Source organism: Trachypithecus francoisi, unplaced genomic scaffold (genome assembly GCF_009764315.1).
Source record: "Trachypithecus francoisi isolate TF-2019V2 unplaced genomic scaffold, Tfra_2.0 Lachesis_group13, whole genome shotgun sequence".
In the NCBI taxonomy this organism is placed as follows: domain Eukaryota; kingdom Metazoa; phylum Chordata; class Mammalia; order Primates; family Cercopithecidae; genus Trachypithecus; species Trachypithecus francoisi.
The window spans coordinates 21,758,277-21,780,263 of NW_022681458.1; the positions used below are offsets into that span (position 1 = coordinate 21,758,277).

The 21,987-nt window shown below is 53.3% G+C and overlaps 1 protein-coding gene across 5 annotated transcripts; it reads left to right on the forward strand.

The window, feature by feature from the left end:
* Positions 1 to 292: 292 nt before the first annotated feature.
* Positions 293 to 20,418, forward strand: PTPRN (protein tyrosine phosphatase receptor type N). Of its 5 annotated transcripts, none has more exons than XM_033230131.1 (23): positions 293 to 658; positions 2,042 to 2,092; positions 2,333 to 2,446; positions 6,343 to 6,439; positions 7,340 to 7,601; positions 7,686 to 8,040; positions 8,464 to 8,598; positions 9,207 to 9,241; positions 9,868 to 10,181; positions 10,381 to 10,467; positions 10,757 to 10,836; positions 11,030 to 11,094; positions 12,009 to 12,227; positions 12,679 to 12,879; positions 12,980 to 13,127; positions 13,288 to 13,361; positions 13,595 to 13,672; positions 13,767 to 13,886; positions 14,932 to 15,098; positions 18,525 to 18,578; positions 19,149 to 19,213; positions 19,428 to 19,501; positions 19,744 to 20,418. In XM_033230131.1, exons 1-23 carry the CDS (start codon positions 544 to 546, stop codon positions 19,813 to 19,815), a joined length of 2,982 nt encoding a protein of 993 aa, XP_033086022.1. In that variant the 5' UTR covers positions 293 to 543; the 3' UTR covers positions 19,816 to 20,418. The 5 variants fall into 5 exon arrangements, with proteins under 5 accessions (XP_033086022.1, XP_033086024.1, XP_033086023.1 ...); XM_033230133.1 differs by having other exon boundaries at positions 9,907 to 10,181; XM_033230132.1 differs by having other exon boundaries at positions 8,467 to 8,598.
* Positions 20,419 to 21,987: the final 1,569 nt, after the last annotated feature.

Genomic DNA, 21,987 nt, shown 5'->3' on the forward strand with positions numbered 1-21,987 from the left:
AGATGCCCTGCTAGAACTGGAATCTAGGCACACCTAACCATTTCTTCTTAAGGAAGAGACCAGTACCACCAATGACGGTGAGTAAGAGTACTTATTCTACCCACTTTTCTGCTTCTCGTCTTCGGGTTTATCATTCTGGACCCACCTATCTTTCCTGGCCCCCCACTTAACTTGACCCTTTTCGCCCACCCTGGGGCGGGGAGACAGAGGTGGTCCTAGAAGAGGGCTACAGGTCAAAAAGGGGTGGGGCCAAGTGGGAATTCTAGCGAAGCGCCTACTATTTGACGGAGGAGGGATGGGCTGGGTAGGTCCCCCGCTCCGACAGGGCTCTTACGCCATATGTGACGCAAATTAGCTTACGAGTCGGGGGTGGAGGTGTCGTCAGCACCCGCCTGCGGTTGGCCGCGTTGCAGCGAGAGGGGCATGTAGACCCCGCCTCGTAGGGAGGTGGGGAGCGGCAGGCCCCGCCTCGGCCCCTCCGGCAGGCTCCCGCCAGCGTCGCTGCGGCTCCGGCCCGGCAGCGAGCGCCCGGAGCTCGGAAGGATGCGGCGCCCGCGGCGGCCTGGGAGTCTCGGGGGATCCGGGGGTCTCCGGCTGCTCCTCTGCCTCCTGCTGCTGAGCAGCCGCCCGGGGGGCTGCAGCGCCGTTAGTGCCCACGGTCAGGAGGAAACTTGGGCTGGCGGGTGGTGGGGGACGGGGAGCCGCTTGGGGCCTGGAGCGAAACTCGGTGGGGGTGGGGGCGAAATGTCATGAAGCTCGGGTAGAATATGGGTTGGGGGAGGCATGCGAGATGAGGAAGGTGAGAGGGCATCTGGGAGGAAAGGGGCGTAGGCCTGGAGGTGGGGCTGGGAATACGGGGGCGGGACCTAAGAGAATTGGGCTCAGGGGAAAATTGCAGGTTGGGGAGAAGGACGCGGGGTGCATGTGGGCAGAGGGACTTAGAGACCGGCTGCGAGACCACAGGAGAAGCCAGTTGCTCCGAGGCGCCTGGGAGGCGGTGACAGGCGCTGAGGAATGGGAAGAGGAGGGGGCGGGGACGTGGCGGGGAGGATGAGGGAACGGTGATCTCTGGGCAGTGGAAGCCTGGGCCGCAGGCATAGAGTCCCAGCTGCGCCGAGAGAGAGACCAGGGTTTCTCCGTAAGCCTAGAAAGGCTGATTGCAGCGATCTGATCTCCTGTAACGGGGGACAGCACGGGGAGGGGGCAGAAGAGGATGAAGAGGGGAGGGTCCTCTCCTGTCCCCCTCCCCACAGCCAGGCCTGGTGCTGACTCACATCTGTGCGGACAGAGACAGTCAGCGCTGACTCACGGGCGGGGGGTGGGGGTAGGAGGACGGCGCGTGGGGGAAGGGGCGCAGCCTCGCCGCCTGGCGCCCTCTTTCCCCACCCGGGCTTGGAGGCCCGAGAGGCAGAGTACTTCCTGTGACGCTGTGGGTTGGCAGAATAGAACAGAGGGCTCAGGTCTGGTGGACAGTCCTCGCTTTGTGACCCCTTCCTCTCTGGTAACCGCCTCCAGGCGAGCCCTTGGCGGCGCCAGATTCAGAGCTTCAGCACCGCGGACAGCGCCAGCGGCTCGGGACAGCGCGGGAAGAGCTGCCTAAGAGGCACCTTCCCCAGCCCCACCCATACCCTCTTTCCCCCGACTAAGTGTGCTAGGGTTTCCACCTCTTCTGAGTTCCAGGCCATTATAGGATGCTTTTGGATATTTGGGAAGGAAATTCCCCTTTCAGAACTTGGCCAAAACCTCTCCTACGGTAATTCTATGAGTCTCTCTCCCTGCAGCTGGAAGGTTTCTTCCCCATCACTCAGTTAAGCAAACAGGCTTTTAAGGATACAGACTCACAAATTCTTAAAATCCAAAACTAGATCTCATGCTTCCTTTTAAGAATTTCAGGCCTGATTCCTACTCTCCTCCCAGCTTAAGGCCTTCTTTAGAATGAAAGAATAAATTGCATCTGCTTCTCCCTTTCCCAGCCTGTCCACCCATCTGCCCATTCTCTGTGTGTGGGTGTCTGAGCCTCTGCTCACCTGTTCCTCTACAGGCTGTCTATTTGACCGCAGGCTCTGCTCTCACCTGGAAGTCTGTATTCAGGGTAAGTGAGGCCCAAGCATAGAACTCACAAGATGTGGGGGGTGGGGAGAGGGGTAATAAAAAACTAGAAGGGGAGAGAAGGCCCAGAAAGGAAGAGGGCTACTGGGCTTGAGAAGAAGGAAGACTTGCCTGGAAGAGGAGAGGTAGGGGAGGAGGTGAAGAGAGTACTGTTCATTTGCAACCTGGACTTTAGAAGGCCTCTTACTCAAGCCCCCTGCTGACACCACTTTTGTGCCCTTAGATGGCTTGTTTGGGCAGTGCCAGGTGGGAGTGGGGCAGGCCCGGCCCCTTTTGCAAGTCACCTCCCCAGTTCTCCAACGCTTACAAGGTGTACTCCGACAACTCATGTCTCAAGGTAAGGTCTGGGTGCACTGGAGGACAGAGATTGGAACTTGGTTAGTTATGAGTGGGGAAGAAGATTTTTCTACAAGGAATATTCTTATCACCCCCACTGCTGGAGCCTCATCTTCCCAGATCTTGCTGGAGTGAGAGGTGGAACCCTAGAGATGGGCTATTCACATATGGACTCTCTGGAGAAGCCCAAAGGAGGCTTCTAGAAGAAGTCACTGGAAAAGGCCAGCTTCCATCTCCTTAGGACCAGTTCCTCTCCCTGGCAGAGCCAAGAACTCTGGAATCCTCAGCCAGGATAATATTCCACTCACCCAATTCCTCATTCAACAAGTATTTATTGAGTACTGACTATGTAGCAGGCATAGTTTTAGGTATTTGGAATGTGTCAGGGAATAAAACAAAGATCTCTGCTTACCGGAGTTTGTGTTTGGGGGATAAGGGGAGGGAACACATTATAAAAGTTAGAAAATACATAGTGTCTTAGAAGATGATAAATAGCATAGAATATCACAGCAGGATAAAGGGATAAAAATGGTGAGGTAGAAAGCTACAGTATTAAATCAGGAAATCAGGTGGTCAAGGTGGACATTATTGAGACTATGAAATCTGAACAGACTTTTTAAGGAGGTAGGGGAGTTTGTCAGAAGGTTATCTAGTGGAAGAGTATTTCAGGCAGACTAAACAGCTAGGACAAAAGCACAATTCTGAAGAACACCTTGCAGGCCAGGGGACTGTAGAGGAGTGATGGAGAGGAAGAGTAGAAGGTCCAGTCAGGTAGGTAATGGGGGAAGGGATGTGGATCACTTTAGGGCCTCATAGGGCAATGTATGGACATTGGCTTTACTCTGAGTAAAGAAGGAAACCATTACAAGATTTGGAGCATAGGGGCGCATGATCTGATTTACACTTTACAAGCATCACTTTTGCTGCTGTAGTGAGACTAGAATAGATGGAGTCAAGAGTTGGTGAGGGGGACCACTAAAAACAGCCACAATAGGTTGCTCTGTCTATGGAGTGCCATTCTTTTGTTTCTTCACTTCTCTAATAAACTGCTTTCACTTTACTAAAACAAACAAACAAACAAAAACTACAATAACTCAGATAAGAGATGAATATGGATTAGGCCAGGGTGATTGCAGGGAAGGAATGAAGGATGACAGAATTCCACATTTATTTTTAAGGTAGTCAGCATTATTTCGTGAAATATTGGATATGGTTATAAAGAGAGGAGTCAAAGATTTTTTGGTTTTTTTTTGTTTTTTGGTTGTTGTTGTTGTTGTTTGAGACAGAGTCTTGCTGTGTCACCCAGGCTGGAGTGCAGTGATGTGATCTTGGCTCACTGCAACCTCCACCTCCCAGGTTCAAGTGATTCTCCTGCCTCAGCCTCCCAAGTAGCTGACATTACAGGTGCGCACCATGATGCCTGGCTAATTTTTGTATTTTTAGTAGAGACAGGGCTTCACTGTGTTGTCCAGGCTGGTCTTGAGCTCCTAACCTGAAATGATCCATCTGCCTGGGCCTCCCAAAGTACTGGGATTACAGGCGTGAGCCACCACGCCCAGCCAGGAGTCAAAGGTTTTATTTACTGAATAACTGAATCAGTGGAGATGTCACTAATTATAATGTGGAAACTTGCAAATGGATCAACTTTGTGGGGGTGTTCAGCTTTGAATATGTTGAGTTTAAGATGTCTACTCAAGTGAAGTGGGAAGTTGTGTACATGAGACTGGATTCTGAGAGACAGAAGTCTCAACTGTAGATATAAATTTGGAATTCTTTGGTATATAAATGGTAATTAAACCCATGAGGTGGATGAGATAACCAAAAGATTGAGTGTCTATGAAGAAGACCAAGGATCAAGTCCTAGATAATTCTTACATTAAAAGGACCAGGCTGGGTGTGGTGGCTCACACCTGTAATCCCAACACTTTAGGAGGCTGGGGCAGGCAGATCACGAAGTCAGGAGTTCAAGACCAGCCTGACTAACATGGTGAAACCCTGTCTCTACTAAAAATACAAAAATTGGGCCGGGCGCGGTGGCTCAAGCCTGTAATCCCAGCACTTTGGGAGGCCGAGATGGGCGGATCATGAGGTCAGGAGATCAAGACCATCCTGGCTAACATGGTGAAACCCCGTCTCTACTAAAAAAAATACAAAAAAACTAGCCGGGCGAGGTGGCAGGCGCCTGTAGTCCCAGTTACTCGGGAGGCTGAGGTAGGAGAATGGCGTGAACCCGGGAGGCGGAGCTTGCAGTGAGCTGAGATCCGGCCACTGCACTCCAGCCTGGGTGACAGAGCGAGACTCCGTCTCAAAAAAAAAAAAAAAAAAAATACAAAAATTAGCCAGGCATGGTGGCAAGTGCCTGTAATCCCAGCTACTCAGGAGGCTGGGGCAGGAGAATCACTTGAACCCGGGAGGCAGAGGTTGCGGTGAGCTGAGATTGCACCACTGCACTCCAGCCTAGGTGACAGAGTGAGACTCTCCATCTCAAAAAAAAAAAAAAAAATGAGGACCAGGAGAAAAAGAGGAACCATCAACTTCCTCTCAGGGAGACTGAGAAGGAGAAGCCAGTGGAGTAGGAATAAAAACAACAGTGTTCATTGTTCCAGAAGCCAAGAGAAAGTGTACCAACGAGGAGGAGTGACCAACAGTGTCAAATGATGATTATGGGATAAGTAAAATAAGATATGAGAAATGACCACCAGATTTGGACATGCAGACGTCACTGGTGATCCTGATGACAGCAGCTTTGGTAGAATAGTTGGGAATAAAATTCTGAATAAAGTGGATTAAGAGGGAATGGAAAGAGAGGAATTGGATACAGTCAGTACAGACAACTTTTTCTAGAAGTCTTGCTGCAAAGAAATGGAGTGATCGCTAGAGAAGAACGTGGGATCAAGCAGTATTTTTCTTAAGATGGAAGAAATTGCATATTGTTTGCATGGGAATAATGTGAATAATTCAGTAGAGAACAAAGGAAATTACGTAGGAAAGAGGAGAGAATTGCAAGGAGAATATTCCTGAGTAGGTGAAAGGGAATGAAATCTAGAGCTCAGAGGAACTGGCTTTAAATAGGAACACAGACAGCTCATCTAATGTGAATAAGCAAGGAGGCAGGTGTGGATGTTGGTAGATACCAGAATACAAGTTAAGAGCAGCACAGATTTTAAATCCAGAACCAGAGAAGAAAAAAATGAGGGTAAAAAGTGGGAAATTATTCCTTTAGAATAACTCCTGACAGCAGAGATTTCTGGGGAAAGAGTCAAACAGGAGAGCTGTCTATGAATAAGATGATGATGATAATGATGATGGTGATGATGATGACAACACTGAAGATGATTATACATGTTTAAAACATGTGGATTGTGCTTTAGAGTTTTCTAAGCACTTTGATTTCCCTGATCACCCTTGATCTTCACAACAGCCTCCTGAAATATGTATCGTTTCCACTTTACAGAGAAAGTTGAGGTTCAGGGTCAACACAAAGAATAATAACAATAGTAATAATAATTATGGTAATAGCATTTGTTAAAAGTTCACTACATGACAGGCACTATTCTAACTGTTTGATATTTATATGTGTTATTTTAATGATAATAACAATCCTAGGAGGTATAAATCCCCGTTTTATAGATGAGGGAATTGAGGCTTGGAGAGGTTCAGCAACTTGCCCAAGGTTACATCAGTAGTAAAGGCAGAATTCAAACCCAGGCGATCTGGCTCCAATAGCGGTACCTGAGGGTGGGAAGAGGATAGCTCAGATCACCCACTGAGTTTGTCCCTCTACTCTGACAAACGCCACGAGCTGCAGGGCAGAGGGTACAGTTCTGATCCCCAGTGGTCTCCATTACTGGATCCCCAGACTCCTGAACCAACTTACGCTATCCTTTTTCCTGACAGGATTGTCCTGGCATGATGACCTCACCCAGTATGTGATCTCTCAGGAGATGGAGCGCATTCCCAGGCTTCGCCCCCCAGAGCCCCGTCCAAGGGACAGGTAGGCAGCGTTTCTTGACAACTCTAGCAATGGTGAGGCTGGTGAGTCTGTGGTTGTCCTAATGGATGCAGGGAAGGAGAAGGAAGTGGGCACTGAGGCCAGCATGCTGGGACACAGGTAAAGAGGTGCAGGAATGGTCACTCTCTGACATGCTCACATGGCCAACAGGAGCTGAGCTCATCTCTAGGGATCCAGAAAAACAGGGGCATTTTTTAAATGTTTTGAAAAACTTTTACTTTGGATACTTGAAAAGAAGCATCAACGTAGTCATCATGGGAGAAATTAGAATTGTGTTGGACTGAAGTTGTTCAATATTCTGTTTCATTATTATGTGAATTTCTATATGACAGTAGCCACCATCATCTTTTTGTGGTTAGGGCCTCTAAAGACATCATCCAGACTCTGCAAAGCAGAGAAAGTAAATGAGGTTTACGGAGCTTAGATGGTGAATACCAGGATGAAGATGGCATAGTGATGTGGGGTGGAGGAGCAGTCCCGAATATTTGGACATACACTTGGAGAGCCAGGTGTGGGGACATGGCACACGGGGCAGTGGGGACAACTGCAGCCACAGTTCATCTAGAGAAATTCCTGGCTGCCTTCCCCTGCTCCTGTTTGCCCCTTCTCCATCCCCAGCCTCATGATTACCCAGCCTTTGCAGCTGTTTCAGAGACCCAGCCATGCCTGCTAGGGAGGCAGATACCTCTGCCCTCAGCTTGGCCCTCTGGTCCCTCCCCATGCCCACCCAGCCCATCTCTCTTCCTCTGAGGTCACCCAGTTTCTAAAGAGGTCAGGCCTGCTCTTAACTGCTGAGCCTGCCTGGACCTGACTAGTTCTGCCTTGCAGGTTCTCTATGCCCTTCTCCCGGCTCCAACACACACACTTTGCTTTCCTCTACAGGTCTGGCTTGGCACCCAGGAGACCTGGTCCTGCTGGGGAGCTGCTTTTACAGGACATCCCCACTGGCTCCGCCCCTGCTTCCCAGCATCGACTTCCGCAACCACCAGTGGGCAGAGGTGGAGCTGGGGCCAGCTCCTCTCTGTCCCCTCTGCAGGCTGAGCTGCTTCCCCCTCTCTTGGAACACCTGCTGCTGCCCCCACAGCCTCCCCACCCTGCCCTGAGTTACGAACCTGCCTTGCTGCAGCCCTACCTGTTCCACCAGGTAAGCCCTTGACTCTGGTCCCACCCTGACCGCAGTCTCTCAGCCCGGACTTCTGCTCTTACCCAGATTTCTGGTTTTTCACAGTTTGGCTCCCGTGATGGCTCCCGTGTCTCAGAGGGCTCCCCAGGGATGGTCAGTGTCGGCCCCCTGCCCAAGGCTGAAGCCCCTGCCCTCTTCAGCAGAACTGCCTCCAAGGGCATATTTGGGGACCACCCTGGCCACTCCTATGGGGACCTTCCAGGGCCTTCACCTGCCCAGCTTTTTCAGGACTCTGGGCTCCTCTATCTGGCCCAGGAGTTGCCAGCACCCAGCAGGGCCAGGGTGCCAAGGCTGCCAGAACAAGGGGGCAGCAGCCAGGCAGAGGACTCCCCAGAAGGCTATGAGGAGGAAGAACTAGGGGGTCATGGAGAGAAGCCTGCTTCGCCAGCAGTGCAGCCAGGTAACAAGGTCCTCAGCATCCACCTCCCTGTGAGGGCTGCTTTGGGGGAACCATAGTTGGGCCCTTCCCTGACAATCCATGCATTTGTTAACTTGTCCTTAAATTCATTCATACACTTAAGGAATGTCTACTGACAAGCTGTTCTGTGCCAGGCACTAGGAAAGTGGTGGGGACACTGTGGGGAGTGGAGTTGACGTGACTCTTTCCAGTGGAGAGTCAAAATGTCCTGAAGTTTGATCTGGGTCCCAGGAAGACCTTTCCCCCAAAGTGTGGACAAGGGCTGGGAAAGGGAGAGTACCCCTTGGTGTCCTGGTGTTTAGAAAGAGTCTCTTAATACGCTAGTCCCCTCCCATCCTCACTCACTCATCAGCATCCCACAAGTTCACCGCACAATCAGCCCTGAGCTCTGTGTCTGACTTTCAGCAGATGCGGCTCTGCAGAGGCTGGCTGCTGTGCTGGCGGGCTATGGGGTAGAGCTGCGTCAGCTGACCCCTGAGCAGCTCTCCACACTCCTGACCCTGCTGCAGCTACTGCCCAAGGGTGCAGGAAGAAATCTGGGTAAGTGTCCAGGCAGAGGGAGGGACCACCATCTCCCAGCTCCATGGAGGCCGCTTGCCCTGCCTCAAGACCACTTGGAGTAGCCTGGAGGGGTAAAGTCAGGCTTCAGGGGAGAGAGTTCCTTTGAGACACAGGGTCATTGCCAGCAAGGCAGGGAGCAAGGGGGTAGGGTGGTGAGCTTAGGAGTTAGATCAGGAAAGACTAGAGGGTGGAAGTAATGGAAAAAGCAGCCAACAGAGGGTGTGAGCAGGAAAAAGGAGGCATCGAGAAGGATGAGTTGGTGAGAATGAAGGCTTAAAAACAGGCATAGCCAGTGCTAAGGAGAAACCAGTAATTGATGTGTAGAGAAATAATTGAACAAAGAGTAGCTTTGAGAGAGATGGCCAATGGCAGAGGGAGGAGTTAATAAAACAATAAATTGGGAGGAGGAAGCAAAGAGGAATGAGGCCAGGCTTAGGATGAGACAGTAACAGGGTCATGGTCACTGACTGAGATGAAGACCACAGCAAATGTACCAAGTTCAGGGTCTCTGGCCCTTCCTCCCACTTGTGTTGTGTAGACCTTGGCCACAGCCATTTTTCCAGATTCTCGTTTTTCCTGTCTTGCAGGAGGGGCTGTAAATGTTGGAGCTGATATCAAGAAAGTGAGTCCCCGGCACCTCCTTGACTCATAATCACTCCATGGCAGCACGCCCCCTCGCCAAACCTAAATCTCAAATTCAGGACCCAGAATCTGTATCCTCCCGCCCCTCATTTTGGGGGGAAACCAAGGCCCAGAGACCACAAGTTATTGCCTAAGGTCTCCCATCAAGTTGATGGTAGAACTGGGGCTAGAAAACCAAATTCTTAATTCATTCCTCTTTTCACTGCAATCGTTTCAGATCATCCTGGGGGGGAGGGAAGTTTCGAGCAGGGAGCCCTCCCTGAGCTTCTGTAGCTGGAGGAGATCTGCTTCTTTCTGTTTCATGTGTTGGATTTCTAAGACTTTGTAGCTAAACAAAAGTCTAGAAACCATTGCCTGCCTGTTTGTCTTTTGCCCTCACCCCAGCTTCTCTTGCTGCAGGGGTTTTCCAGCCCCATTCTGTGGATTAGTACAGACCATTTTCAATCATTCAATCTTTTATTCATTCATGCGTCCACTTACTTGTCTCAGATGCTCTGGTGTCCTCTCTATATCCAGCACTGCAGTGGTCCCTGGGGGTAGAAAGCGAAAAGCAGGTCCTGAGCTCCACTGTGGAGAGCTCTGAGTCCAGGGTACCCGTTCCCCCAGCACTGTCCAGAGGCCACACCTCCACCCTCTTCTAAACAGACAATGGAGAGGCCAGTGGAGAGCAGAGACACAGCAGAGCCTCCAGCCCGCACACCCCTCATGCCTGGACACCCCACTGCCAGCCCCACCTCCAGTGAAGTTCAGCAGGTGCCAAGCCCTGTCCCCTCTGAGCCTCCTGAAGCTGCCAGACCCGCTGCCACATCTGTCCTGCTAGAGAAGAAAAGCTCACTGGGCCAAAGCCAGCCCACAGTGGCAGGACAGCCCTCAGCCCGACCAGCAGCAGAGGAATATGGCTACATCGTCACTGACCAGAAGTAAGGGCTGCATCCTGGGAAGCCTTCTGGTCGGCTGGGAGTTGGGCTGGCCTGCCTGGCTGGAAGCAGAGAGCAAAACGTGCAGATGTGCAGGGACAGGGAATTGGAGGGCTGCTCTGCACCCCTGGCGTGGCCTGCTTTAAGAAAATGACTGAGAGGGTTGCCCCACTTTCCTTCTTCTGCCTTCTCCCGTCTCCAGGCCCCTGAGCCTGGCTGCAGGAGTGAAGCTGCTGGAGATCCTGGCTGAGCATGTGCACATGTCCTCGGGCAGCTTCATCAACATCAGGTGGGGCTGGCATCTTGCTGGGGCAGTGGCCAAGATCTAGAAAGCAGCTTGAGCAAGGAGGTGGCTGGAGGGGCTTGGGGGAAGAAGGGCAGACAAGCTCTGAGCTCAGGGATGCTCCCAGTTGTGTTGAAGGTCCAGCCACACCCAGCCTGTTGCTGGCCCCATCCAGCATCTTCCTTGCCTCAGACGCCCCTGTAGGGCATGCGGGATCTGCTCCAGCCCCATGCTCTAATGGGGAGAGGGCTGCAGTCTGGATGGAGAAGGCAGTAACATAGCTCCTATCTGGCAGTGTGGTGGGACCAGCCCTCACCTTCCGCATCCGGCACAATGAGCAGAACTTGTCTTTGGCTGATGTGACCCAACAAGCAGGTAAATATCTCTGCGACCTCAATCCCAGGCTTGGCCCCAGCCCCATTCCTGAGTGGATATATCCAGGCCTGTGGCTGATGCCCCCTTGAAATGTTCCCAGCCCACATGGGCCCTGCCTGCCGCTTGGCAGAGCAAGACAGAGGACGGAGACCACATGGGGCTGGAGCGAGCTTGACCTTTGTCCTCCCTGCAGGGCTGGTGAAGTCTGAACTGGAAGCACGGACAGGGCTCCAAATCTTGCAGACAGGAGTGGGACAGGTATGCGCTAACTGGAGAATCAAAGGCCCCGAGGGCTGATATTGTCCACAAGAGCTGGAGGCAAACCAGAGGGGAGAACTGGAGCTGAAACCTCATGTGTCCCTAGGCCCGGCTGGGTGGGCGCGGCCTTCGCTCAAGCAGCCCCTCCCCCCGCAGTTCTATTTCTGACCAGCAGAAGGCGCAGTTGTCCCTCCCTGCAGGACCAGCCGTATGCAGTAAAAAGGCCTGAGAGCCTGCTGGAGCGAAGTCTCCAAATTCCAAGGGAACACCTTGCACAGAAAGGACATTATATTCAAAATATGTTTTGTTTGTTTGTCTGAGACAGAGTTTCACTCTTGTCGTCAAGGTTGGAGTGCAATGGCTGGATCTCGGCTCACTGCAACCTCCACCTCCCAGGTTCAAGAGATTCTCCTGCCTCAGCCTCCCAAGTAGCTGGGATTACAGGCACCCGCCACCAAGCCCGGCTAAATTTTTTCTTGTATTTTTAGTAGAGATGGGGTTTCACTATGTTGGCCAGGCTAGTCTCGAACTCCCGACCTCAGGTGATCCGCCCACCTTGGCCCCCCGCAAAATGCTGAGATTACAGGCGTGAGCCACCACGCCCGGCCTATACTCAAAATATCTTTGTCCTCTGCGTCCAACATGGATGCCTCACATTCTACAATTCAATTCCTAGGGTTCTCTGTCCGTTTTTAAATGCAAACACTCCTGGTGGGGGCCTCTGGCACTGCACTGTAGTTGAGTTGATCCGATGGGGATTGAGAGTCCATCTGGCTGTACCAGCATACCCCTACTCTCCCAGCTTTGCCCCAGGAGATGTCCTAGCAAGGGGTGTGACATGGGACCAGGGTGAGGAGCAGCTCTGAAATCTCCCCGTGCCTCTGCCTCCCTTGATTCTAGCCTTGTTCCCACAGAGGGAGGAGGCAGCTTCAGTCCTTCCCCGAATCGCGCACAGCACCTCTCCCATGCGCTCAGTGCTGCTCACTCTGGTGGCTCTGGCAGGTGTGGCTGGGCTGCTGGTGGCTTTGGCTGTGGCTCTGTGTGTGCGGCAGCATGCGCGGCAGCGGGACAAGGAGCGCCTGGCAGCCCTGGGGCCTGAGGGGGCCCATGGTGACACTACCTTTGAGTACCAGGTGTGCAGCCCCAGAAGCTGGTTGAGCAGAAGAAATGCAAGGGGCTTGGGAGTCTGGGTCTTGTGTGGAGTAAGGGTAGGAACTGAATGGGGAGTGAGCCCTCATCCCTGGGAAGGTCCAGTGGGGGCTGGAGAAGTCCCGGTGGGAGGGAGTATGGTATGGGCCTTGATGAACACATGGGAACTGGGAGCATACAGTGCCTAAGGTTCTTCTTGGTGCTGTGCTTCTGGGGTTCTGCGATTCCACTCTGTCACGTCTGAGGTTGACATAAGCACCACCCAAGCAGAACAACCCTGAAAAGGATCAGGGCCAGGCAGAAGTCCCTACCCTAGAGGAGCTGAGTTTCACTGAAAATCAGTCAAGGACAAGCCTGGAAGCCCAGAGCTGAACCCAGGGCCCTGCTGAAAAGTTTCAGGGGACTCTTGGACCTCACCTGATTCTTCCTCCACAGGACCTGTGCCGCCAGCACATGGCCACAAAGTCCTTGTTCAACCGGGCAGAGGGTCCGCCGGAGCCTTCGCGGGTGAGCAGTGTGTCCTCCCAGTTCAGCGACGCAGCCCAGGCCAGCCCCAGCTCCCACAGCAGCACTCCGTCCTGGTGCGAGGAGCCTGCCCAAGCCAACATGGACATCTCCACGGGACACATGATTCTGGTCAGGACAGGGCCTGAGCCCAGAGTGGGTGAAGGAATGGGATGGTGAGAGAGGCCAGGCTGGCTGTGTGGGCCAGAGCCAGACCATGGTGCCCCCACAGGCATACATGGAGGATCACCTGAGGAACCGGGACCGCCTGGCCAAGGAGTGGCAGGCCCTCTGTGCCTACCAAGCAGAGCCAAACACCTGTGCCACCGCGCAGGGGGAGGGCAACATCAAAAAGAACCGGCATCCTGACTTCCTGCCCTGTGAGTGAACCCTACTGGTCAACCTGGCCCAGCCCTCTCTCTGCTGTGAGCTCTGGAGGGCTTGGGGTAAGGGGTTGGGCTTCTGGCTCAGGCTGTGGCAGAGGTCCCGCGACGCCAATGACCAGAGGGCCATCTGGGGTGGGGTGTCGGGTCTGTACAGATGACCATGCCCGCATAAAACTGAAAGTGGAGAGCAGTCCTTCTCGGAGCGATTACATCAATGCCAGCCCCATTGTGAGTGGCCCTGACTCCAGCCCCCACCTCTGCCCCATCAATGGGCCCTAGGCACTCCATTTCCCCATGGTCACCTCCCACCCCGCCAACCCCCTGGAGTGGTGGGGCCTGATATCCTAGCAAGGAAAGGGGGAATTGCCAGCCTTCTTAGACCCTGACCCACTTGCTTTGACCACGCCTGTCCATAGTGGCATTTCCCACACTGGCTCATGGTGTATCTTTCCTGCCTCCAGATTGAGCATGACCCTCGGATGCCAGCCTACATAGCCACGCAGGGCCCGCTGTCCCATACCATTGCAGACTTCTGGCAGGTGGGCTCTTAAAGGGAGGGCTTCTCTGGGGTCCTTGTGGCCAGCCAGGTCCCAGGGAGGTTAGAGTGGAGCTCACCTGGGTCTCTGTCCCTAGATGGTGTGGGAGAGCGGCTGCACCGTCATCGTCATGCTGACCCCGCTGGTGGAGGATGGTGTCAAGCAGTGTGACCGCTACTGGCCAGATGAGGGTGCCTCCCTCTATCATGTATATGAGGTCAGCAGGGCCCCACAGCAAGGGGACAATGGATGTGGGGAGAGTAGATGATGGCCTTTTCGTAACTTTGTCTTCACCAAATGAGCACTCAACAGTCTTTTTAAAAAGCCTTTTATTGGCCCTGCTCATGATTCATACATATGTGAATATATATAAACACATATATGCATACACATATATTCACATATATACATTGTGTGTGTGTGTGTATCCTGTCTAGAGTCAAAAAACATTCATAGAGACTTATGATAAAGGCACAGAAATGAAACTATAAAACCACCAAAACCGAGGTAAGAAGCTAACAGCTAAGTGTATATTAGACAGGGAAGATAAGTATACCCAAATACTGAGATTAAGACTTACGTTAATTGAGCCTAATTTAGCTCTGAGTTTCCTGGTGGCCAAAGCAAAGAAAGAAATATCCATTATATATGTTACTAATGTAAAAGAGAAACAAACTTTTTCATTCGGAGAGAGACTAGGCGGAGGGGTGGAGAAGGAGGGGGAACTGGGCAGAGGCCAAGCAGGGGAAAGAGAAAGATTTCAGACAAATGGGAGAATGTGAGCCCCCACTAAGACAAAAGACTTTAAGAACACAACAGAAGCTTCTCATCACCAGATGAGCCTGAATAGTAATTTTTTTCCCCACCAAATAAGCACATGACGGCTTTTTAAAAAGCCTTTCATTGGTCCTGCTGGTGGTTAATGAAAAAAATCCAATAAGAGTATTACAGAATTTCATCCAAGTTTATGGCATGCGTAGCACCGACACTCTGGTAGACCCTGCGAGGAAGAGGGAGGAGAAACTCCGACCTCGAGAGGCTCACAACAATAGTTGTGTCTGGGTGGAAAAGCTACCAGTGGTCTTAAGCAGTAGATAAGTGACAGGTAGCCAGGGTTCCTGGGACCGCTGGAACTTATCATTTGAATCGTCCTGGGAGGCCGGGGGGTGGTTGGAGAGACCGAGAAGGTTGCGAGGAGCGCGCGCGCAAACACGGGGACTGGGGCAGCCCGCGGCGCTCAGGTCTGGGCCCCTGCCGGGCAGGTGAACCTGGTGTCGGAGCACATCTGGTGCGAGGACTTTCTGGTGCGGAGCTTCTACCTGAAGAACGTGCAGACCCTGGAGACGCGCACGCTCACGCAGTTCCACTTCCTCAGCTGGCCGGCAGAGGGCACACCGGCCTCCACGCGGCCCCTGCTGGACTTCCGCAGGTGAGCGCGGGCGCCCCCGCCTGGAGGGGCCGCCTGGGCGGGGGCGGAGTCGAGGTCCGCCCGCCAGCTCCGCCTGGAGCCCCGGGTCGGGCCTGGAGCCTCGGCCTCTGACTTCTGGCCGCCCCCTCCAGACCCCACGCTCCCACCCCTAAAACCAGGCCTGAGGCTCCGGCTGTGCCTGTCCCCGCGCCTCCACCACCCGCGTGAGCCAGCTCCGCGCCGGCCGCTGGTGCTCCGCTCCCTCTCTCTCACGCTCCCGGGACTGGCTCCTTCTCCTCCACCTGCTTCCTCCAGAGGGCCTTTCGCTTTCTGGTTCCCCTCCCTCTCCGGGGTCCCTGCTTCCTGTCTCCTTCCTGGTCCCTCCTGCCCCACTGTCTCCAGGCCCTGCACTGCGCTGCCTCGCTGCCCTCTCCGTCTCTCACTCCCGCCTGCCCGTCTCCCTCCATCCCTCTTCTTCATCCCTCCTTCATCCCTCTCCGTCTCTCCGCCTCTCTTTTTTTATTTATGTGGCTTTCATTCTTTTTACTTTGCTCTTTCTTCCTCTTCTCTCTCCCCATCTCTGTCTCACTCTGTCTCTGCCTCACCCTTTCCTTCTCTCTCCATTTCTCCCTCTCTGCCCCTCTCCCCTGTTTTTCTCCACCTCCTTCCCCTGTCTGCCAGTTTCTCTCTGCCGCTCTGTCCGTCTCTCCCTCTCCCTCCCCCTGCGTGTCTTTTCTGTCTCTGTCCTTCCCCCTCCCTTCTTCCCTCTTTCTCTCTCTCCCTCACAGCTGCCAGTGTCATTTTTGTGATCTGCAGCTAGTATTCTCACTCCAGTTGCATAGTCACAAAAGTGATCATTGGCAGGTGTGGCTGCTGCATGGACAGACAGGACATGTGGCCCGGGGACCACCCCGAGCTGGGAGCAAGGGGGACAGGGAAGAGGCAAAGATTGTCAAAAGGAGTGTGGGAGGATCTCTGGATTCTGGGGGGCTCAGTGGAGCAGGTGGGGACTAGACAGGGGCTACCTGAGGGGCTTACCCTTTTCCAACAATGACACCAAGACAAGTCAGCCCTCCAGCGTCCCCTGCCTTTCCCAGCCCCAGACAGGTACTTGGGAAGCCTGCCACCAAGGGCGGGGGCCCACCCGCACTGCACCCTTCTAGTTCTCTGTCCCTTGTCAAGCTGGTCTGATGGCTCTAGGTACTGGACAGAGGAGCAGAGCTGGGGGTGGTGACGTGGGTATAGTTTCTGAACCTCTGGACAGCAGTTTCTAACTGGGGTCCCTGAGGCCTGAGACATAGGCATCTTGAAGCAGTGCCAGGGTATCAGAGCTATTTCCTTTTTTCCACATTTAAAAAATCATGATAGAACTAGTGCATGGATCTGTTTTAAAGCTGCACAGATAAGCTAAAAGATTGCTTTAGGCTGGAATTATGTAAACTCAGTTGGCATTAGACATCCAGAACAAATAAATTGTTGCTTAATAAATGTAGTTCGGGGCCAGGCGCGGTGGCTCACGCCTGTAATCCCAGCACTTTGGGAGGCCGAGGTGGGTGGATCACTTGAGGTCAGGAGTTCAAGACCAGACTGGCCAACATGGTGAAACCCCGTTCTGCTAAAAATACAAAAATTAGCCAGGCATGGTGGCAAGCGCCTGTATTCCCAGCTACTCAGGAGGCTGAGGCAGGAGAATCTCCTAAACCTGGGAGGCAGAGGTTGCAGTGAACCGAGACTGTGCCACCACACTCCCGCTTGGGCAACAGAGCCAGACTCCCTCTCAAAAAAAAACAAAAACAGAAAAAATAAATGCAGTTCAGTCAAGCCCCCCCAGAAGGAAAACAAATTAATAAAAGAGACCCTAAGAAAGTGACCCTGAGCAAGCTCCTTGGCCTCCCTCCATGCCCCTACCTGTGAGATGAGGATGATGACACATGCTTTAGAGCAGAGGTCCCCCACCTTTTTGGCACCAGGGACTGGTTTTGTGGAAGACAATTTTTCCATGGCTGGGAGAGGGGGTGGTTTGGGGATGAAACTGTTCCCCCTCAGATCATCAGGCATTAGATTCTCATAAGGAGCTCGCAGCCTAGATCCCTCACATGTGCCGTTCACTATGGGGTTCGTACTCCTATGATAATCTACTGCAATGGCTGATCTAACAGGAGGCAGAGCTCAAGCGGTAATACTCACTTGCCCACCACTGGCCTTCTGCTATGCGGCTCGGTTCCCAGCAGGCCGCAGACTGACGCCGGTCCATGGACCAGGGATTGGGGACCCCTGCTTTAGAGGGTTGTTGCAAGATTTGATGAAGTATGTAAAATCTAGCATAAGTGCCTGACACATAGCAAGGGCTCAGTGAACTCTAGATGCTGCCTATTATCATTATTAAATGAACAAAAACAACTACTGTGACTACTTTTCTACCCCAGCCCTCTGACAGAACAGCCAACGAGCTAGAAAACCATGTGGACTCCTATAAAGCCATTCTAAGTCACCTAGTCCCATAGCTGAAGGACTGCAAAGTTCCAAACTTCAATCTGACAGCCCCTAAGAAGATCTTCCCTAGTTCTGGCTTGCAGGGATATCAGAGTATGCAGGTGACTCCCAAAGCAGAAAGGTCATAAAGGACAAGGGCAGGTTAGATGGGTTCACTGAGAGATGGAGAAGCCCCCTACTCCTCACTGAGACGTGGTCAGGAGCAGCAGAGAAAGGTCTGAGGTCTAAGTGGACCCCAAGTCTGAATGTAATGTGGCCACAGAATGCCTGTGCTGAAGTGAGACTGCTCCAGGGAGATAGACAGTAGCACAATGTCCCGAGTTGAGAGGTTGGGGTTGTCTTCCCCTGGCCCGGGGAATGCTATGCCCAGGGCAGCCTGATGTCACAACTGTTAAGGACCACTGGAGTCTGAGTCGGGAGGAGAACAGCCTGGGTGGTCATAGAGGATAGCAGAGGGGCAGAGCAACGATGTAGCAAGATGGATACCCTTGAAGTCACCAGAAAGCCTATTCCCTTGGACTTGGGCAGAGGCAGCTCTTAATATGATGATGTATTATCATTAATAGTTGCTACTATGTATTGAGCACCTATTGTGTGCCAGACCTGGCACTTAGCTCTTTACATGGGTTATCTCATGTGATCACTGTAAGAACCCTAAGGAGGTTATTCTTCCTATCCTCCATTTTACAGGTAAGAAAACTGAGGCTCAAAGAGGTTAAATCAGTTGTTCCAGGCACATAGCTTGGGCACCTAGCTTGCAAGGCGAGTCCAATGCCACCCACACCAGCTCTGGTTCTTTGCCTCCAGCCCTGGCTCCTTTCTCCGACCATCTTCCCCCTCTGCCCCCGGCAGGTGGGGAGAAAAGGAAGAAAGAGAGGCCCATGCCATGTGTTTCGGCTTCCCTTTCCCTCTCTGCTGGTGCCCACTGGCCCTCACACCCATTTCTTGTTGCAGGAAGGTGAACAAGTGCTACCGGGGCCGCTCCTGCCCCATCATCGTGCACTGCAGGTGGGTGGAGAGGAGGCCCCTCTCTCTGGTCCGACTCCCTGTGTGGTCTCCTGTGCACATTGCCTGCCTGTCCCCTTGGTGCTAGCAAACCAGGCATGGGCCAAATCCAGTACACCACCTGTTTTTCATGGCCAAGACCTAAGAATGGCATTCACGTTTTTAAATGGGTGAAGAAAAAAGAAGAAAAGTATGTGACACAAACTGTATGTGGCCCACAAAGTTGAAAGATATTGACCATTGGCCCCCTATACACAAAAAGTTTGCTGAAGGCTACAGAGGCCCATCCAGTTCCCTCCTGTTGCCTATGCTTCAGGGCTGAGCCATGGCTGTCCTCTTTGGTTGTCCTATTGCCCAAGTGACACCCACAAGTCACAGACTCCCCTCTCAAGGCCCAAGTCCCAGCGTGCAGGTGCTATGAGCTTTCCTTCATCCTCGGCTCACTCCCTCCCTCTCCAAGCCAACCCAAAGGGTCACCCAGTGTCCTCCCCTCCCCCAGGCCTTCAGGCCTCCTCCATCCCTCCTCCTTTCTGCTGCATCGCAAGCTTAACCTGTCACTAACTCCTGTTTCAGTGATGGTGCGGGGAGGACCGGCACCTACATCCTCATCGACATGGTCCTGAACCGCATGGCAAAAGGTAGGGAGCTTCCCCATGGTGCCCACAGCCCCCAGGCCCTTTTTAGAGGCTCCCCAGCACACAGGGTCCTGGGAGCTCAGAAGGAGCAGGTTGTCAACCTCTAGGCTCTGCCCAGCCCTCCAAAGCTCTTCGCCTCCAGGAGGCCCCAGGTTTTCTGGGTCCTGTCCTCCTCTGGACGCCCCCTGAGCAGTCCCATCCCCGCCTCCATCTCCAGGAGTGAAGGAGATTGACATCGCTGCCACCCTGGAGCATGTCCGTGACCAGCGGCCTGGCCTTGTCCGCTCTAAGGTGACCTTGCCTTCCTGCCCCAACCCCAGCTGCCACCCTTCCCTAGCACCCACTTCCTCGCCACCCCAGGGAAAGTAGCAGCTGCCAACCTCTCCCACCTGCCTCTGTACCTCCTCCAGGAGGACTCCCCTCCTCCCAGGGGACCTGCCCAGGGCCCCACACCCCCACTGAAAACCCCCCACTCTGAGGGCAGAGCAGAGGTAAGGCCTCTCCGTGACCATCCTGCCACTGCCCTTTCCCAGGACCAGTTTGAATTTGCCCTGACAGCCGTGGCGGAGGAGGTGAATGCCATCCTCAAGGCCCTGCCCCAGTGAGACCCTGGGGCCCCTTGGCAGGCAGCCCAGCCTCTGTCCCTCTTTGCCTGTGTGCGCATCTCTGTGTACCCACTCCTCACTGCCCCACCGGCCACCTCTTGGGCATGCTCAGCCCTTCTAGAAGAGTCAGGAAGGGGAAGCCAGAAGGGGCACGCCTGCCCAGCCTCACGCATGCCAGAGCCCGGGGCATCCCAGAGCCTGGGGCATCCCATGGGGGTGCTGCAGCCAGGAGAAGAAAGGACGTGGGCAGCAATTCTACCCAGAGCCTTCTCCTGCCCACATTCCCTGGCCTGGCTCTCCTGTGGCTCTCCTGTGTTTCTGGGAGCTCCCCCAACATCTATGTGTGCCCCTCTATGCTCCAATGTGGAAGAAAAGGGTGGAGGGTCGCCACACCTGGCTCCCCTTGCTTCTCAGCCCCAGGCCTGCCTCCTTGACTCACAGTTGGGCGCTCTGCCCTCCCTGGCCTCATGCCCAGCCTCCACCCACAACCCTCCCACCATGTGCTGCTCAACCTCTCTCCTTCTGGTGCAAGAGAACATTTCTAGAAAAATCTACTTTTGTACCAGTGTGAATAAAGTTAGTGTGTTGTCTGTGCAGCTGCAACCCAGACTCCTACACATTTCTGTCCGCTGGGCATCTGGACTCCAAACCCAGCCTAATCCTGGAGCCGGTCCCTGCTGATCTCTCAGAAGGTGCAGAGAGCACAGCGGGAGAACACCAGCTGCCAGTAAGGCCCTCCTAGGCGGGAACGCTAGGTTACAAAGAGGCTTCCTACGTGGCCAGCAGTCTCCAAGGTGCTTTACATGATGAGTCTCATTTTACAGATGGAAAGACTGAGGCACAGAACTTGCTTGTGGTAACACATAACACAACTTGTAAGACTGTAAGGTGGCTGGGCGCAATGGCGCACACCTGTAATCCCAGCACTTTGGGAGGCTGAGGCAGGCAGATCACCTGATGTTAGGAGTTGGAGACGAGCCTGGCCAACATGGAGACACCCCGTCTCTACTTAAAATACAAAATTAGCTGGGCGTGGTGGCTCGCGCCTGTAATCCCAGCACTTTGAGTGGCCGAGGCAGGCATATCACCTAAGGTCAGGAGTTCGAGACCAGCCTGGCCAACATGGCAAAACGCTGTCTCTACTGAAAATACAAAAAAAAACCCATAGCCGTGTGTGGTGGCGGGCACCTGTAATCCCAGCTACTTGGGAGGCTGAGGCAGGAGAATCGCTTCAACCTGGGAGGTGGAGTTTGCAGTGAGCTGAGAGCGTGCTGCTGCACTCCAGCCTGGGTGACAGAGCAAGACTCTGTCTCAAAAAAAGAGAATAAAAAAATATATATGTGTGTGTGTATATATATATAGTGAGGTGGAGTTAAGAGTTTGCACCTGGCTGACTAATCGCCTCTCTGCTACCTCTCCTCTCGGTTCTTTTTTTGTTTTGGGGTTTTTTTTTGGAGACAGAGTCTCGCTCTGCTCCTCTCGGTTCTTTTTTTGTTTTGGGGTTTTTTTTGGAGACAGAATCTCGCTCTGTCACCCGGGCTGGAGTGCAGTGGCACGATCTCAGCTCACTGCAGCCTCTGCCTCCTGGGCGCCAGCGATTTCCCTGCCTCAGCTGCCCGAGTAGCTGGGATTACAGGCATGCACCACCACGCCCAGCTAATTTTTTGTATTTTTAGTAGAGACGGGGTTTCACCATGTTGCCCAGGCTGGTCTGGAACTCCTGAGCTTCAGAAAATCTGCCCGCCACAGCCTCCCAAAGTGCTGGGATTACAGGCGGGAGCCACCGCGCCCCGCCTCCTCTCAGTTCTTGGCAGCTGCTTTGTGCCTTTCTGCTGCCAGATTGAGGTGAGGCCTGAACAAGGTGATATTAGCCAAGTGCCTGCCACACCTTAGGCAAAACTATAGCAAAACTCTGACAGTAAGTTCAGGCTGGGCCTGTGAGATGCTAGGACAGGCGTTCCCCTGGGGATAAAGGACACACTGTCTCACTGCAGCTCCCAGAACCCTCCACCCTGTATGGTCCCAGAAGGTATACTCACCTGCATGTCATGAGGTGTCCTTGGACAGAAGTGGTGGACATGAAATAAGGCAAAAAGAGCCTTAGGCCTGGGGTTACTTGGGAGTTAGGGCCACTTACCTATGCTGAGACTCAGTCTCCTTAAATAAAAACAG

What these genes read in the sequence shown, in the direction of transcription:
- PTPRN (XM_033230131.1), top strand. Translation starts at nt 544, where the DNA reads ATGCGGCGCCCGCGGCGGCCTGGGAGTCTCGGGGGATCCGGGGGTCTC. An exon ending in CCTGGAAGTCTGTATTCAGG is followed by an intron (nt 2,093 to 2,332) that starts GTAAGTGAGGCC and finishes TTGTGCCCTTAG; the next exon opens with ATGGCTTGTTTGGGCAGTGC. An exon ending in GAGCCCCGTCCAAGGGACAG is followed by an intron (nt 6,440 to 7,339) that starts GTAGGCAGCGTT and finishes TTTCCTCTACAG; the next exon opens with GTCTGGCTTGGCACCCAGGA.